The 18,607-nt window shown below is 52.0% G+C and overlaps 1 protein-coding gene across 1 annotated transcript in view; it reads left to right on the forward strand.

Annotated features, from left to right (window-relative positions):
- The window catches only part of XKR6 (XK related 6), a 265,990-nt gene extending 247,932 nt beyond the window's left edge, over positions 1-18,058 (forward strand). The window contains 2 exon segments of the mRNA XM_070376017.1: positions 2,136-2,332; positions 17,017-18,058. Coding sequence (XP_070232118.1) covers positions 2,136-2,332; positions 17,017-17,981 — 1,162 coding nt within the window. The 3' untranslated portion in view covers positions 17,982-18,058.
- Positions 18,059-18,607: the final 549 nt, after the last annotated feature.

The following is an 18,607-nucleotide window of genomic DNA, read 5'->3' on the forward strand; positions in this document are numbered from 1 at the left end:
GTTTCCTGCGGGGTTGTTCTCCGCTCACCCCAGGGAGTGTATATGCAGGAAATAAGGCGTCCCTCTCAGCCCCCTCCCGATGGGTCTTCTTCGAGGTCTTTTCCATAGGTAGGAGGCCCACCAGTTTGGACTTACATAAGAGCATCACTGTAGTTTTGTATTATTTTGCAAATGTAGGCTTTCTTACCTCTGCTTCTAAAGCACGGGCTGCTGTAAAATCCACGTGAGTTTCCTGGGCAATGCCCACCTTTCCCGTTGCTTCACGGAGGGGAGTACAGAGCCCTTCTCTGGGAGCCTCTTAGAAAGTCGGTGTACCTGGGGAAGCAGGCTGCCTTTGCAGTGCTGTGACAGTGCTGTCCTGGAGGGGGCCTCAGCCCTGGGGGACAGGAGTCTTCCTTCTTCCACAGCCCCCCCTCCCCCAGGGAGGGTGTGAACAGAGGCAAGCTCACGTGTCCATGAGAGACAGACAAGACACGAGAAAGTTGGGGCGAGAACCGGTGACGGGGCTGGGGGACCGGCAAGGCCCAGGAGCCGAGGGACAGGTTTTCTTCTGAGCATGATGGGAAGTCAGGGAGGGCCGTCTGTGATTTTGACAAAGTGCCTTGGCTGCTGGGCAGAGAGTGGGTTGTTCTGGGGGCAAGAGTGGGCCCTGGGAGGCCAGTTAGGAGGCTTCTGCTCTGATCCAAGAGAGAGGGGTGATGGCGGAGACCAGGCTGCAGTGGCGATAGAGACAGACCCCCAAGTGGGCCCCTGATGGGGTGCCTGGGGACAGCAGGGACCATGTAGGGGGCCAGCCACTCTCTCAACCTCTGTGATTCTGGCTTGGTGGTTTAGAAGACACATTCCCAGGGGATGGCCAGGGATGCACGTGTCATTCTGTCCTGTTGTCTGTGACCCCGATTGATGCTGCATGACCCCGATTGATCCTAACTGGGCCCACTGTGCTTTCTGAATCTTGCTTTGGTCCTGGCGCTGCCAGCTCCTCTGGGCTGGGCTTGGCCCCAGAGGCCACTGGCTGAGTCTGGCTTCTGTGTGTGCTAAGTTGCTTCAGTTGTGTCCGACTCTTGGCGACCCTATGGCCTGTAGCCCGCCAGGCTCCTCTGTCCATGGGATTTCCCAGGCAAGAATACTGGAGTGGGTTGCCATTTCCTTCTCCAGGGCATCTTCCCAAGTCTGGCTTAGATGATACCGTCCATCCTCCCCTTGTTGTGGCTTGGAGAAAGCGTCTACAGTTTAGGGAGAACTGCAGCGGGCATGGGGGCTTTCTTCTGTGGGCCTGGATCCACAGCCAGCAGCTGGATTATCTCCCCAAGCTCCCCGTCAGCCTCACAACGCTGGAACTCTCTTATGTTAAAGAAGAGTAACACAGACACAGAGTTGGGGTGATGAGTCCAGGTCCCCACAATTAGCAGATGACAGAGCCCACGCTTCCCTGGCCCTATGTCCCTCCTAGAGGGAGTGGGGTCCATGTGTTTGTGTGGCTGAGTCCTGGGCCACACCTCGACGGAGGCGCCACTGTAGGCTCCCCCTAGCGTGGAGCGGGGCACACATGAGTTTTGGGGTCAAACAGCCTCGGCCAGCTCCTGGTGGCTCCCGCATCCACCTCTGGAGCCTGTGCCTGTGAGCCCTGCCTGCCTGTCCTACATGGGTATACTTCAGCCTGTCACCCGGGACCCAGGCCACACCAGGCAGCCCACCAGTGATCCCCAGTAGGAATTTCATAAATGCTAATGCCTTTCCTTCCTCCTCCAGAGAGGTGAAAACCCTGCTGAAATTTTCCCCCTGGGACCCTGAACTTGACCGAGCCCACCTGCCCCCTGAGCTCACCTGTGATACTTCCTTGGCAGCAAGGTCACTGGGTCCCACTCTTGCATTTCTCACTTTATAGATGAGCAAACCGAGGTGGGGAAGGAGACAACTTGCCCAGGCCCCCTTCCCTGGCCTGACCCCACCCGACCCCACCCTGAAGCCTCAGTACCTCATTCGTGGGCTGGGAGAACCCCTAGAGCTGGTCCAAGCACCTGGAAGACCTCAGAACCAAGGAGGGGCGGCTGGTTTGCCCGGGAGGGCCTGGCCCTTCCAGAACCCCCACCCCAACCCATGCCTCTCTCTGTGTTCTGTCCCGTCTCTCGCAGGTATATCCGCACCATGTACCTGGGGATTCAGAGCCAGCGGCAGAAGGAACACCAGCGACGCTTCTACTGGGCTATGATGTACGAATATGCAGACGTTAACATGCTGCGCCTCCTGGAGACCTTCCTGGAAAGCGCCCCCCAACTGGTGCTACAGCTCTGCATAATGATCCAGAAGAGCCGCGCCGAGACGCTGCCCTGTGAGTCCCCCCACCCCCACCCCGGGGCTGGGGGCCACCCTCCGCGCACACTCAAGGGGCGTCGCCCATCCGGATCCCCAAGTCCCCGGCGCAGCATCTTTGCGCCCTCGTGTGCGCGCCCGTACCGCCGCCGTCACGTGTGCACTTGCGCGGCCTTCTTGTGCGCAGAGCAGAGCTGGGTCTCTAGTGTCCCTGGAGCGGCAGAGCAGGGGGCCTGGGTCTCCCAGTCCAGGGAAAAGTCCCCTTATCTTGGCGCTGGCCTGAGCCGCGGCGTTTGCACACACGTGATGAGGGAGACAGCACGTGCCCAAGAGGCTAACCGGCATCAGCAATTTTAGACATTCTTGAGCCCTGGTGCTTCAAACGCGTTTACAAAATGCAGAAGCCCCGTTTATAAAACAGGCTGAAGCAGCTGTGTTCTAGGTACATGGAGGGTGGGGGTCCAGAGCCCAGGGTATCCCGCCCGCCGACCCCACCCCCACTCCTGGCCCCTGCGGCTCCAGATAGTCTCCAAGCGCCCAGGGGCTGGTTTGGACACCAGTGGTTTCTACAGCAGCAGGAAGCCTTTGGAGGCCACCCGGTGACCCAAGAAGCCCTTTCCAGGTGGGACTCCTCTGGTCAAAGCACATTGTCACCCTGGGTTGCTGATGTCAGGGCAGACCCCAGTCAGACCAGCCTGCAAGTGTCCAGTCATGTCAGAACTTGTTTCAGTGGGGCTGGAGTTCTGACTGGGGCAAAGGTCCAGGGTGAGGAGGCGCTGGAGATCACGATGCTTGGGGGATACTGGGGGACATTTCATCCTGGGGAAGATGTAGGCTATGTGAACCCCAGCATTTGAAGGGATATAGGAGAAGGCAATGGCACCCCACTCCAGTACTCTTGCCTGGAAAATCCCATGGACGGAGGAGCCTGGTAGGCTCCAGTCCATGGGGTCGCTAAGAGTCGGGTACGACTGAGCGACTTCCCTTTCACTTTTCACTTTCATGCATTGGAGAAGGAAATGGCAACCCACTCCAGTGTTCTTGCCTGGAGAATCCCAGGGACGGGGGAGCCTGGTGGTTGCTGTCTATGGGGTCGCACAGAGTCGGACACGACTGAAGTGATTTAGCAGCAGCAGCAGCAGGAGAACCATGGTCATTCCAAAGAGTGGGAGGGAGCTACAGGGAGATGGTTATTGATTCACCATGTGGGAGACATTTCAAACAGCAGGAGCCATCCAGAGATGGAGAGACTGTCTCAGGAGGTAGTGAGTTTCCCGTCATGGGGAGCATTCAAGCAGAGATGTTGCTGAAAGGACTCAGTGCAGAGATTCCTGACTCCAGAGGATGTGAGTGTGTATGATCTGTGGTAGCAAGGGAGCTGGGGCAGAGGGTCCCTGGCCACTGGGGCCTGCAGGCCTCCTGGGTCCTTGCCTCTGGGCCCCCGGCTTCCCAAGCTGCTGCAGTGGGCCCTGCGTGTCACCAAGTTCACAGGCACCTGTAGGACACTCTCCAGTGGGATCCCCCCTTGCTCCACACCATCTGGAGAGGACAGCCAAGTCTGCGAACTTGGAAGGGGCTTGTTGGCAACGTGGACGCTGTGCGTTCTTGCAGGGCAGCAGCCTGGAAAGATGGGGCAACTCCCCCTGCTGCTTGACAGCTGTGTGACCTAGGCAAGGTACTGAGCCTCTCTGTTCCTCAGTCTTCTCGTTTCTGAAATGGAGATAATATTGGTACTTACCACAGAGGGTTGTTCTGAATATTTTGACATGACAAATGTCAAGGGCTTCAGGCAGCATCTGGCCATTTTGTTGTCGGTGACGGTAGAATTGGACCACACGTTACTAATGACATCATGGCCAGCTGGTGGCCTTTGGTGACACCTGTCCACTTTGTACCATTAATGCTAGTAGATGCTTAGGTAGATTGCTGTTGTTGTAATAGGTGAGTTTTCCAAGGATCTTGCCAGATACCAGCCTCTTCCACTTTTTCTCCCTATGCCATCTCTCCACCTTTGATTCTTCTTTTATAACTGGGTTAACATTACAGTAGTCAGCCTGAAAGATGGATTTGTGTCCAATTTACCTGTAAAACTGGTTGTTTTTGTTCAGTCGCTCAGTCATGTCTGACTCTTTACGACCCCTTGGACTGTAGCACAGCAGGCTTCTCCATCCTTCACTATCTCCCAGAGTTTCCTCAAACTCATGTTCACTGAGTCAGTGATGCCATCCAACCATCTCATCCTCTGTCGTCCCCTTTTTTGCCTTCAATCGTTCCTAGCATCAGGGTCTTTTCCAGTGAGTTGGCTTTTCGCATCAGGCGGCCAAAGTATTGGAGCTTCAGCTTCTGCTTCAGTCCTTCCAATGAATATTCAGGGTTGATTTCCTTTAGAATTGACTGGTTTGATCTCCTTTCTGTCCAAGGGACTCTCAAGAGTCTTCTCGAGCACCACAATTCAAAAGCATCAATTCTTTGATGCTTATCAATTCAAAATACAATCGTAGTGGTAATATTAAATCATGCAGATATTATGCAGTTATTATTGGGCTTCCTTTGTGGCTCAGCTGGTAAAGAATCTGCCTGCAATGCGGGAGACCTGGGTTCAATCCCTGGGTTGGGAATATCCCCTGGAGAAGGGAAAGGCTTCCCACTCCAGTATTCTGACCTGGAGAATTCCAAGGACTGTATAGTCCATGGGGTCGCAAAGAGTCAAACATGACTGAGCGACTTTCACCTTCACTTGAATATTTTGGTCATTTGGAGTCCTCCTTAAATCAGATGTCTCAAGTCAAGTTTAAATAAAGATAAAAATTATACATTTTATCTGGTAACATAGTGCCATTTTTCACTGGTAATGAGCCTGGTGTCAGTTGGGAGCTTCCAGAGCCTTCCTGGCTATGGCAGGGATGGGGAGGCAGCCCCGCATGGTGAGAAAAGTCCACCAGAGCTGTGTGTAAATTCCACCTCCACCACTTATTGGCTTTACAAGTTGATCTCCTAACTGGGCTTCTTCGTCCATAAAGCGGGCATAATAACTCCTCTGGGTGGTTGTGAAGGTCTAGTGAACTGCACATACCCGTCTACAGCACTTTGGCGGGTGTGTTATGGGTATGTGACACAGTCTTCCGGTCAACAAAGATGCTTTCAGTCATGCTCCATACTATGTGCAGAGGGTAACGGGGAACATAACAGAGGTAGTCCAGGCCCTCATGAATCTTCCATTCTCTCTTGGGAGACATAACAGGAGCAGTTAGATAGCTGGCATATTGTGGCAAATGCTTTAAGCAAACAAACATGATGCCAAGACTGTAGTACCTGGGGTGGGGTGTGCAGAGAGCTTATTTGTGCAGGGCTGGGTTTCCTAGGTGGCGCTAGTGATAAAGAACCCACCTGCCAGGACAGGAGACATAAGAGACATGGGTTGGATCCCTGGGTCAGGAAGATCCCCTGGAGGAGGGAATGGCGACCCACTCCAGTAGTCTTGCCCGGAGAGTCCCATGGACAGAGGAGCCTGGCGGGCTATAGTCCATGGGGTTGCACAGAGTCTGACACAACTGAAGCGACTTAGCATACACACATCAGAGAAAGCCTCTCTAGAGAGTTGACACTTGGCCTGAATATAAATGATGAGGAAGAACCAACTATGGGAGGAGCAGAAACAACCTTCCCTGCAGAGGGAATTGCATATACAAAGGCCTTGGGGTGAGAAAAGCCTGCCTTATTCTAGAATATGATAGGACTCAGTGTGGCTGCAGGTCAGCAGTCAGGGGATGGAGAGTGATGTGGGGGAGGGTGGAGAGGAAGGCGTGGGCCTGACAGCATGGGTGTATACCAAGTGCAGTGGGAAGGGTTATGTAGGAAAGCTATATGATCAGATTAGTTAAAAACAAATTATTTGCCTGCACGAATTTTAGTGCAGCGTGTGGGATCTAGTTTCCTGACCAGGGATTGAACCTGGGCCCCCTGCGTTGGGAGTGCAGAGTTTTGGCCACTAAAACACGGGAGAGGTCCCAGATTAGCTTTTTTAATCTTATTTTTTTAATTTATTTTTGGTTGAGATGGGACTTCATTGCTGCCCGGGCTTCTCTCTAGTTGTGGGGAGTGGCTTCTCTTGTCTCAGAGCACCAACTCTAGGCGCTTCAGCAGTTGCGGCTCCTGGGCTCCGGAGCACAGGCTCAATAATTGTGGCTCACAGCTTAGTTGCTCCAGGGCGTGTGGGATCTTCCTGAATCAGGGGTTGAACCCGTGTCTCCTGCATTGGCGCCAGATTAGCTTTTAAAGAAGATCCCTTTTCTGGTGTTCAGGGAGGAAACCAAGAGCCCAGAGCACCTGTTAGAGGCAGCTGGTCCAGGGCTGAAACGATGGGCTTGGAGTGCTTGGAAGAGGAAGCCAACGCACGGATTGGCAGGCAACTCTGGAGCAGAAATCAGCAACACTTAGCAGGCCTGGGGGAGGTGGTGATGGGAGGAGGTTGAGATGGGGTATGTTGAGATGAAAGATGCTCTCTGGGGATGGGGTTGAGAGTTAGCAGCTCTGTCGCCTTTCCCGACTTTGGGGGTTTTCTGATGCTTTTGGCCAGGGTTGGGAAGTGCCACTCGCTTCACCCACACAGTGCCTGAGTCTGCCTTTTGGGGTTGAGCTCACACTGAGGTGTTGTCCTTCTTACATGACTCTGTGACCTGTTGTTCGCGGCCTCCCACCCACCACGTGTCAGGCATCTACTCTGCTATAGGCAAGATGCTGTGTCAGAAATGGGTTTGCAAACACACTTATCCTTCGGTGGGTATCCTTAAACATTGGTTTTCTTTTAGACAAACACTGAACTCTAAGATCCAAATAGGCCACTGTCTTTCCATCCCTTTGGTGTTAACCTCCCTAATTAGTTTTCTTCTTCTTCTTTTTTTTTTTTTTTTTTTGAGTTGCCCCCGTGCATCATGCAGGATCTTAGCTCCCCAACCAGGGATCAATCCTAGATCCCTTGCACTGGGAGTGCGGAGTCTTAACCACTGGACCACTGGAAGTTTCTAGTTTTTTCTTTATTAAGTTCACTTGCTGGCTCCTCTTCTATCAGAAACCCTCCTGCTTCACACTTGCTCCTTTTTCCAGCAAGAGCTGATGGGAAACTCCACAGAGATGCAGGTGTCCATCCGCTTTCTCTGCTGCTCCTGTCTGTGCCTGTTTCTTCAGCCGCTCACATCCTGGAGGAGGCGTCAGCTCCCTCTCCTGATCAGCTTTCCTTTCTACGTGAGGACCAGTCTGACCACGTTCCCCTTCTCAGGGGAAGGAGGGCCAGCTGTGGGGTTGGTTAACTGGCCCTCCTCGCCCTCCTCTCCTCGTGATCAAAGATTACCACCTCTCTCCTCTTGGGAGATTTCTTTTCTCTAATGAGAAAAGTGCTTTCTCCAGTCCTGCTTGTATGGACATCAGTTGTTACCCTCCAAATCTGGGTCACAAAAGTTGATTGCGTACATGCTCAGTCGCTCAATGTACATGGGTACATTGCCTGTGTCAGACTCTTGGCAACTCCATGGACTATAACCCACCAGGCTCCTCTGTCCATGGGATTTCCCAGGCATGAATAGTGGAGTGGATTGCCATTTCCTCCTCCAGGGGATCTTCCCAACCCAGGGATCGAACCCATGTCTTCTACAGTTTCTGCATTGGCAGGCGGATTCTTTACCTCTGAGCCACCTGAGAATCCCCAAAGTTGGTTACTTGATCATTTACACTTAGGTAAAGCTGCTGCCCAGAAGGTGACAATTATGTGGTTGTATGGCCTGAAGGTGACAGGTCTGTGCTCTATACCAACCTGTGAATTTCCACTGTGTCAAACACCATCAGATAATGAACCACCTTGCACAAAGTGATAGGGAGTTTTGTGCCCCGATCCTCTGTGATGTTGGCCACCACCTGGCCTAACCGTCCTCCCTGACTCCCCACCTACTGTCCCACCCCCACCCCCCTGGTGCTGAGCTGGAGCTAGCTGCTGGCGCTGATATTCCTGGGCTTCCGACCAGATTGATACAAAGATCTTCCAGCCTCCAGTCTGGACTTCAGGGTGCTCATCCCATGTCTGTCTTCGCCTCCTGGAATAATAAAGGGGAAGATGTGCGCTTCCCCTGGCTGCCTTGCATCTTCACAGATAGCTGCAATGAAGAGGGGCATGCCTGCCTTCTGCCACCAGAACACAGACTCAGCCTCTCTCACTTCCCTGGAGGAGGATGTCTCTCAGCTCTGTTTCTGTCTCCTTCTGAGGACTCACCCCTCCCTCTCTCCCATCAGATACTTGCTTGGTGTCTACACACAGACTTCCCTGAACAACGAACTCCAGCTCACAGCCCTGCTTCAGCTCCCAGTGGCTTCCTATCAAACAGAACATTAAAACTTCACACTCTTAAACAGAATCTGCAAGGATTTTAAACAGAGACATAACACTTTCAGTGCATCTGTGTAACTTGACTTTGTATCCAATTCTGAGGCCTTTTGGCTGAGGTTGCCCCTAACAACAAGAGAAAAAGAGAGTAGTTCTTTGTTTTTCTTTTAAATTGTGGTAAGAACAAGAGAGATCCACCCTCTTAACAAATTTTAAGTGCAAAAGAAAGTGCAGTAGGTACATATGAGGAAGAGTCCTTAAAGCGGTAGGACAGCTCTAAGAAAGGCAGGGTTCATCAATTTCATTGGTTGCACAGTGGTGAAGAACCTGCCTGCCGGTGCAGGAAGCACAAGAGATGCAGATTCCATCCCTGGTTCAGAAAGATCCCCTAGAGGAGGAAAAGGCAACCCACTCCAGTATTCTTGCCTGGGAAATCCCATGGACAGAGGAGACTGGTGGGCTACAGTCCATGGGCTCGCAAAAGAGCGACCGAACAACAACAGTTAGTACAGATGAAGTAACAATTGGCCGCCTGAAAATGTCTGTGCATCAAATGCTGTGACAAGAGGGACGTTGAGGCAAGCTGACCGGCAGCACTTCAAGGGAGAGGCTCTGAGAGCTGCCAGCTCAGAAGCCTGAGCAGTAACTATAATGTGACCACTTATTCAGTAACTATTTACCAAGCACCTACTATGTGCCAGGCATGGTTCCAGGAGCTGGGGACAGAGTAATAATACAGACAGAAAGCCCTGCTCTCATGGAGCTTATGTGTCTTGGACAGAGACATGAACAAGGAGCAGAACAAATATTTTGTCTTCTGTATTAGAAAATGGTAAATAGAGTTCTAAAGCTGGAAAGAGAGCCACAGGGGAGCAGAGCTGTGTCCAGCGTTCAATAAGGGAGCAGGAAGGGGACCTCTGAGCAAAGATGTAGAGCAGGGAGGGAGCCAGCCTGCAGGTCACTGGAGGTACACGCACCAGAGGAGGGCATAGCCAAACGCAAGGCCTTGAGCTAAGAAAGTGGCCCCAGTGTTTTGGGAGCAGCCAGGAGGCTGGGAAGAGGGGGCATGATGCCTCCATTGCTGCCATCGCTCAGTCCTGCCCATGGTCCTGTCAGCAGAGCGTCTTTTCTTCTTCTTCTTTGTTAAAAAAATATATATTTAAACAGCTTTATTGAGATACAGTTTGTATACTGCACAAGTCATTCATTTGAAGTTCAATGGCTATCATTATGGGAGCATCAGAGCTTTGAGTCTTGTCGGCTGTTTGCCCCTCAATGAGGGTAGATTTACCGGGACTTTCCAGTGATGGCGGGTTTCCCTGTTGGCTCAGACGGTAAAGCGTCTGTCTACAATGCGGGAGACCTGGGTTCGATCTCTGGGTCGGGAAGATCCCCTGGAGAAGGAAATGGCAACCCACTCCAGTATTCATGCCTGGAAAATCCCATGGACCAAGGAGCCTGGTAGGCTGCAGTCCGTGGGGTTGCAAAGAATCAGACAAGCCTGAGCGACTTCACTTCACTTCTTCCAGTGACGGCAGACGGCTTCCTTCACAGTGTGCTCCAGGCCCGCCAGAATTCTGGCATTCGTGCGGCTTCTGCCAGGCCAGCTGAGTGGCTGACATTTGTCCTAGAAGCTATAAAGTCTGCCTTTACCCAGCTGGCAGAGCCACAGTGCCCTCCCGCCTCTGTGAGTGGATTAATATCACCAGACCGTGGGCCAGGAGCAGGGCATAGACCCCGAGGTCTCGGGCACCACTAATGGGAGCTTGCATGTGAGTCCATGGGAGAAGGGGAACTACTGGAGTTTGTAAGCCCAGGGCATTGGGGCCTTTGGAGCTGGAGTTACTGGGTTGGAAGCTCCCTCACCAGCAGTTTGCTGATGTTGTAGCTGTTTTAAAAGGCAGATTTTGTTATTGTTTAGGCATCTCAAGGCCAATAGATCAGGAGACAGCTGCCACTGAAAAAATCACTTGTCACAGATTCCCAAGAAGAGGCCGGCATGCCACATCATCGTGGGGGGCTTGGGATAGGCTAGTCTGAATAATATCAGGAAGCTCTGGGGTCCAGGGCTGTCCCTAATTGTCTGGTACCTGGCCCTGAGGCGATTAGGACAGGGGAACAGTGGCCCAAAGTGTCAGGGCCCAGTGAAGGAGGTGTGAGCTCTGGACTGGTTGGTCTGTATATGAAAAGCACCTCTTGTTTGCTATTTCTAGGAATTTGCTAAACCTGAGAGGGGCGGTCCCTCCGGGATCAGCACGGCCCCAAAGGGGAACCATCAGAATACAAGCACACACTTCAAGCCTTAATACTAGACAAATCCTTTTACCTCCTGGCGCCTTGGTTTCCTATCCTATAAAATGGGGTACCAGTAAGCATTTCAGGGGATTATTGTCAGGATGAAAGGAAATAATTTATGCGAAGTGTCTGGCACAATGCCTGCTGTATTGGGAATACTTGGTGGGTATTATCCTCCTCACCTCTGCCTTCTGCCCTCAAGGTTTCTTCTGAAAGACACACACATGAATGGAGGCTCCCCGGAGTTCTCTTTTCCCGCTTTCAGGGATAATGGTGGGAGGGTGAGACAGCTGGTGGGCTCATTTCTCCATCAGCCCCTTTGAGAATCAAAATGCCCCTGCGATTTTGCACATAGTTTCAGAAGGACCAGACCAATTGCTGCCCTGCCCTTGAGGGGCTCACCTGATGAAGGTGAGAACATACTTAAGGAAAAAGGGAAGGAGTCAGAGAGTGTATGGGATGGTGAATGACACTAAAGTGGGAAATACGGCCTGGAAGTGAAGCTCCAATACTTCAGCCACCTGATGTGACGACCTGCTTCTATAGAAAAGACCCTGATGCTGGGAAGGATTGGGGGCAGGAGGAGAAGGGGATGACAGAGGATGAGATGGTTGGATGGCATCACCAACTCAATGGACATGAGTTTGAGCAAGCTCTTGGAGTTAGTGATGAACAGGGAAGCCTGATGTGCTGCTGTCCATAGGGTCACAAAGAGTCGGACACAACTGAGCGACTGAACTGGACTGAGGGCCTGGAAGGCGGGAGGAGGTACTGGGAGCTGAAGTTTGCAGTGTCTGGCTGGCGATGGCCTGGCTGAGAAGGCAAGCTCTGGTAAAAGCCTTCGTGCGGTGACACTTGGGGACCTGGGAAAGGGCCACACAGGTGATGGACAGAGCCAGCACACATGTCCTGCAGTGAGACTGTGCCTGGAGCACATGGGACAGAGGGGGTGTGAGGAGCTAGCTGGAGGTGACCTCAGAGCAGCCAGGGGCTGCCCTGAGTAGAGCCCAGGATGAAGGCCTGGCAGCATGACAGGAACTTCGGTGTGAGGCCACTGGAGAAGGGGATGCTGAGGAGCACGAACAGGGACTGGGCAGGGTGCACGCATAACTCAAGGCAGTGTCTTGAGAGGCCCCGAGGGCCTTAGAAGGACTGAAGCCTTAACCCTGGCCAAAACAGCATGTTGGCCCCCCAAGGGTGACCATACTGGGTTTAAGGGCCTCCCCGGTCAAAGATGTCCAACTGAGACTTGTGCCCGTCATACTCCGTTTCGTTGGTCTTGAGGTACAGACATCCTCTTTCTAGAAACCTTAGATGCCTTGTCTGGTGATCAGAGCCCCAAGACCCTTGACCCAAGCCTTTCTCAGGGGTGGCCCCCAGGAGGCCCGACTTAGTGACCTCCCAGCTGCTGAGGCTGGACTCAGGTCGCCTGGTGGGCCAGCTGCACCGTCCCCCCGACCCCTCAGGGGCTGCTCCAGGAAAAATGAACAAGTCATGAAGGTCACTGCCTGGAACCCGTCATGGCTGAACGAGGAGTGTTCAGCAGTCTCCAGCCTGATCTTTGAAATGCAGAAGGTGATGGAGCTGTAAGTGGGAGGGATCATAAACACACCCAGCCTGAGCACAGTGTGGGCCTGGGTCTCGGCCAGGGTCATACATTGACTTTGGGGTTGACCTCGGGCCAAACAGAAATCTTCCAAGTGAGCTGCTGTGGAGGGAAAGCCCTGCACCCCCTCCCTCTGTAATGAAATACACGGCAGGCCTTTGAAGAGTGATCATTTAACAGGAGGAGAGTCAGGCCTTTGAAGAGTGAGAGTCAGACCTTTGAAGAGTGAAAGTCAGGCCTTTGAAGAGTGATCACTTAACAGCAGGAAAGTCAGGCTTTTAAAGAGTGATCATTTAACAGGAGGAGAATCAGGCCTTTGAAGAGTGAGAGTCAGGCCTTTGAAGAGTGATCACTTAACAGGAGGAGAGTCAGGCCTTTGAAGAGTGAGAGTCAGGCCTTTGAAGAGTAAGAATCAGGCCTTTGAAGAGTGATCACTTAACAGCAGGAAAGTCAGGCCTTTGAAGAGTGATCATTTAACAGGAGGAGAATCAGGTCTTTGATGAGTGATCACTCAACAGCAGGAAAGTCAGGCCTTTGAAGAGAGATCCCTTCATAGGCAGAGACTCAGGCCTTTGAAGAGTGATCACTTAACAGGCGGAGAGTCAGGCCTTTGAAGAGTGAGAGTCAGGCCTTTGAAGAGTGATCACTTAGCAGGAGAGTCAGACCTTTGAAGAGTGAGAGTCAGGCCTTTGAAGAGTGAGTCAGGTCTTTGAAGAGTGATCACTTAGCAGGAAAGTCAGGCCTTTGAAGAGTGATCATTTTGATCACTTAACAGGAGGACAGTGATCTCAGCTAATTCTGGTGGTCACCTCTTTCTTTGTGGCTTGCATGTTCCTTTCCTGAGGAAGGTAGAGGAGAACTTGGATTTGGTTTTCAGCTCCTTTATCAGGGGCCTCTCTCAGATACCTGTGAGTGCTACACTTCCTGTCCACTCTCCAAGAAGGGCTTAGATCCTTCACTCCAAGGGCTTCTAGCCCCTTCTAAGACCAAATCTGAAGGGTCTCTCAGTACAGTGGCTACTTTTAAGGCCAAAGAGTCTGAGTTTAAATCTTGATTCTACTTCTTGATAGAAACAGCCATCTTCTTTCCGTGTCCTCGGGTGGCCTTTCTTTTGTATGAGTGCACCCCTGGCATCTCCATCGGCCCAAGTGATCTGTTCTCATAAGGTTATGTTGGATCAGGGCCCACCCTCATGACCTCCTGTTAAATTCAGTGCCCCTTTGAAGGCCCTGTCTCGGGATACAGTCACATACTAAACTCCGGGGGGTTAGGACTTCAACCTAAGACTCTGGGCAGAGAGGAGGAGATGGAGATACAGCCCATAGCAAATACCTACATCACTACATCACTTGTTCTTCTCAGTAAGATTCCTGCTCAGTGAATCACAGGCGTGTTTTTTCACGAGGATGCCTATTTCCTGTGGGGTGAGTGGGTGGAAGTGAGTGGTCTGTGTAGCTGCTGAGGATATAATGTTTAGTGATCTACAGCTTCACCAGGTTGGACATGGACGAGGCAGAGAGGTAAGATGTGGGCTGGACATCAGCAGACCCCCGACCGAGTGCTAGCGCTCAGTCCTCCATGTGACCGCCTCCCGAACCTCTCCTCGTAATTCAGCAGTGATGTCTTATGACATTTGGGGAACACCACATCCTAGAGAGGACTTCCAGAAGCACTGACGGTGGACTGAGGCAGCAAGCAGTTTGGCTCAGAGGTGAGTGGTTTCTGTAATACCCTGAAGCCACCTGAAGGAACAGATCTGGAAGTGGCATCGGTGACCCAGAAGCTTCACTGACGATAGAGGATCGATGTGGCTTCACCACGTGCAGCCAGTGGACATCTGAATTCCGGTTTGCTAGTACATGGCATGGACCGGGCTACTGTCACAACAGACCAAGCAACGAAATCAGGACCGTGATAGCTGAGGGCCTGTCCTGCATCTGCCCCCCAAGTTTATTCGAGAGCACACTCAGAGACTGGATTAGACCACGTGTCAGCAAATCTAAACTGCCTTTTCTTACTTCGTGAGTTCGGCACGCGTGCTTTTCTGTGGACAGGGGAAGTAATACATTTTGCTCTATTAGAAGGAACAGGAAAATCAAGCCTTCTTCCCATGCAGCTGCTGTAGAACTCCCCTTTGATCACTGAGGGTGGAAGCACCTCCAAGATGTATCACTTTTAGCGTCAAGAAAAAGTGATAGTGTTCACTGGAAGCAAGGTGACGTCACGAAGAAGCTTTCTGAGGATGCTCCAGTGTCTGGTAATAAGCCTGGCATGTTCCCTGCCCTCCAGAAACCAACAGCCCAAGTCACGTGACTCCCAAGGGGACCCAGCCCCAACTCCCAAAGGACAGGCATGCAGGAGGCTCAAAGGTTAGCATGACCACTGTGACATGGTCACAGACACCACGTGGCCTCAGGAGAGGCTGGTGGAAATGTCCTACGTGACAACAGGCAACACAGGACACACATGAGTACCGTGTTCAGAACTTTCCAGAAAAGTGATAGAAGCATTGGCAGGAAAGATTGGCTTCAATGGAGAAATTGGGATCATTTCTTCTGTGTATTTTCCGCATTGGTTATGATCAGAAGACCAAAGCATACTCGTTGTAATAGTTAACCTTTCAGGCTTTTTCTCTGCTTCCACCAGCAAGATGGTTTTTGTTATCAGACTCTGAAGTTCTGCAAGCTGCAAACCAGCACAGCTTCTTGAAATGTTGGAAAAGAGGGGATGAGGGGCCTGGGAGAGGAAGAACCCATCCGTGCAGGGTAGGGCGTGGGGTGGGTGGGAGGGTAAAGCGACAGAGGACTTTGATCCTTCACTGAGGTTGGGAGAGGAGTGGAGAGGTGAACAGGGGCTGAGGGAAAAACAAGCAGAAGGGCCTGCTTCTTTAGTCTTAAGAATAGGCCTTCTGGATCTGACCTTGGAGCTGAAGACAGAAAATGACCAGGTGACTTTTATGTCAGCCTGGAAGAACGCCAAAGGGAAATCGTGCTCTGGGGCGGGGGAGGGGGATTCGGTTAGGAGATGTGGCCCTCGGGGCAGTATTCAGGACTCCAGCTGAATTGAGCTGCATTGAGTTCTGGAATTTGGGGAGAGAGGGAAAACAAAAACAGCGCTGGGTAGACTGAGTAGAGATGATGCTTGGAGGAGCAGAGGCGTGATGGGGAGTCTTGCTCGAGAGAGGGAGGCAGTAATGACTGCCTGCTGGTGGGTGGATTTGGAGAGACTCTGGTCACTGTTTAGTGTGTTCAGTGTGACTGAGTTACAAATAGCAGATAGGCAGTGTCCTAAATAAAGCTGCTGTACAGGGATTCAAGTACAACTTGGGATCGGACATGCTCACCTGCTTGTTGAGGAATCTTGGAGGGAAGAACATGCAGAGGCCTTGGAGAGCTCACCATGCTAGGGAGGGGCAAAGAATCCCCAAAACCCAAGTTAGCCTGCTCCCTCCCATCGCTGGACGGGGGCAGAGAGGGACCGGGCTTCCCCGGTCAAGGCTTTAAGGAGCCGTGAGCAGTGGTTGGAGGGAGAAGGCAAAGCACCATGGGGAGGCCAAGAGTGAGTGAGGAAGCAGCCCAAGAAACACAGGCTGTCCTGGTCCTCGATCAGAGTGGCCTTAGGGAGTGGACGTGTAGTTGTTGTTGTTGCTTAGTTGCTCAGTTGTGACCAACTCTTTGAAACCCCATAGTAGCCTGCCAGGCTCCTCTGTCCATGGGATCTCCCAGGCAAGAATACTGGAGCGGGTAGCCATGCCCTCCTCCAGGGGATCTTCCTGAGCCGGGAATCGAACTCAAGTCTCCTGCATCGGCAAGCAGATTCTTTACCGCAGAGCCACCAGGGAAGCCCAGGGAGTGGATGAGAAGACGCTAAATGGGAGAAGAGCCTTTTGAGGGCTCCTTGGGGCGTTGGATGAGCTTACGAGAAGGCAAAGGGTGACTCGAGCACCTTCTGAGAGGAGGAGAGCTGTGCAGCTTGGGGCAGCGAGTAAGCGCTTGGTCTTCACACCCCATAATCCCTTCCGCTGGCTCCTCTGAGAACACAGCCTGCTAGTGACAAGGACACGGACCCCACGGTGAGCTTATGATTTCTTACAGTGGACACACATGTGGTCCCACCCGCAGCAGAGGTGATGAGCCAGCCAGGTGGTCCAGGCTCCCCAGCCCCTTGGCAAAGCACGTCAGCCTCCGCCTGCAGCTGTGGATCTCCAGAGGTTCTGGACTGGGTTACTGACACGGTTTCACGATTTCACAGCTTAGGGAGCAGCCGTGGCCTCCCAGCTTGGTTCCTGATGCTTTGTCTCTTCCCCCTCCTCCATTAGATTGCAGCGTGTGTGTGTGTGTGCGTGTGGGCGTCTCCCTGGCCCGGCAGCCCTGCAGTGCCCGGCAGTGGACGTCCCCGGTTTTGACGGTGTGGGTTTGTGTCTTTCCGGCAGGTGTCTCCTCTGTGACTTCCCTGATGTCCCTGGCTTGGGTGCTAGCCTCCTATCACAAGCTGCTGCGGGACTCCAGGGACGACAAGAAGAGCATGAGCTACAGAGGGGCCCTCATCCACCTCTTCTGGCGCCTCTTCACCATCTCATCCAGAGTGATCTCTTTTGCCCTCTTTGCTTCCATCTTCCAGCTCTACTTCGGGATCTTCGTGGTGGTCCACTGGTGCGCCATGGCCTTCTGGATCATCCATGGCGGAACAGACTTCTGCATGTCCAAGTGGGAGGAGATCCTCTTCAACATGGTGGTAGGGATTGTGTACATTTTCTGCTGGTTTAACGTCAAGGAAGGGCGGACTCGATATCGAATGTTTGCCTATTACACGATAGTCTTGACCGAGAATGCTGCCTTGACGTTCCTTTGGTATTTTTACAGAAACCCAGAGACCACTGACTTCTATGCGGTGCCAGCACTGTGTTGCGTCTTTATTAGCTTTGTGGCTGGGATTGCATTGATGCTCTTATATTATGGTGTGCTGCATCCCATGGGGCCGCGAGTTAAGATCCTTGCCAGCTCCTGTTGTGCCGAGCTGCTCTGGGGCATCCCTTTGCCCCCCGATGTTGAGCCCATGGCGCCTCAGACCCCTGGGTACCGGGGGACCCAGGTCACGCCTACCAGAGCCGTAACGGAACAACAGGAGGATCTCACGGCTGACACTTGCTTGCCCGTGTTCCAAGTGAGACCCATGGGGCCCTCCACCCCGACGGGGCGTCCTTACCTCCCAGAAGGGCCCCTCATTAAGATTGACATGCCGAGAAAGAGATACCCAGCTTGGGATGCTCATTTTGTAGACAGGAGGTTGAGAAGGACTATTAACATTCTGCAGTATGTCACACCCACCGCGGTGGGCATCCGGTATCGGGACGGACCGCTCCTTTACGAGCTGCTACAGTATGAGTCTTCGCTCTGAGAGCATCCTGACCCAAGTTGAGAAGGGGACCTGAAGTTTGGTTTGCGGTAAAGCCGCCTGCAAGAAATATAACCCTCCCTTCCCCCAAAACACAGAACCACCACCACCACCACCACCACCACCACCACCAATGCTCCAAAAAAAAGAAAATAATAAGTCACAACCCCTTCAGATAAGCTTTCTTTCCAGTCGCTGTATGTATACAAAGATATTCTCTATGTTTTGTAAGTAAAAACAAAAAGAAAACCTTTCTTTTGTTTTTTACACATAAGTAACAGTATTGAAAAAAAAATCCCACACTATGGTTTATAGGGTGGAGAAGGAGCGGTTGTCTCCACTCCAAAAGAAAAAAAAAAAACACAAAGTTTTATACCTTACGCCAAGTGTAGATCATTTCCGGGATTGGTGCTGATCGAAAGAACAAAACAAAACAAAACAAAACAAACAAACAAAACCTTCAACTGCCTTATGCCCTTAGGTGCTGAGTTTCATTAAGTACTGTCACATTTTCTCATGCAAAACTCTCTGGTGATTTTTTGCACCGGGAGAGGGAAAATTAAACAATCAAATGAAACCAATCTAGAAACGAAACAAACAAAAAAAAAACAACCAACCAATGGATAAAA

Source organism: Bos mutus, chromosome 8 (genome assembly GCF_027580195.1).
Source record: "Bos mutus isolate GX-2022 chromosome 8, NWIPB_WYAK_1.1, whole genome shotgun sequence".
NCBI lineage: Eukaryota > Metazoa > Chordata > Mammalia > Artiodactyla > Bovidae > Bos > Bos mutus.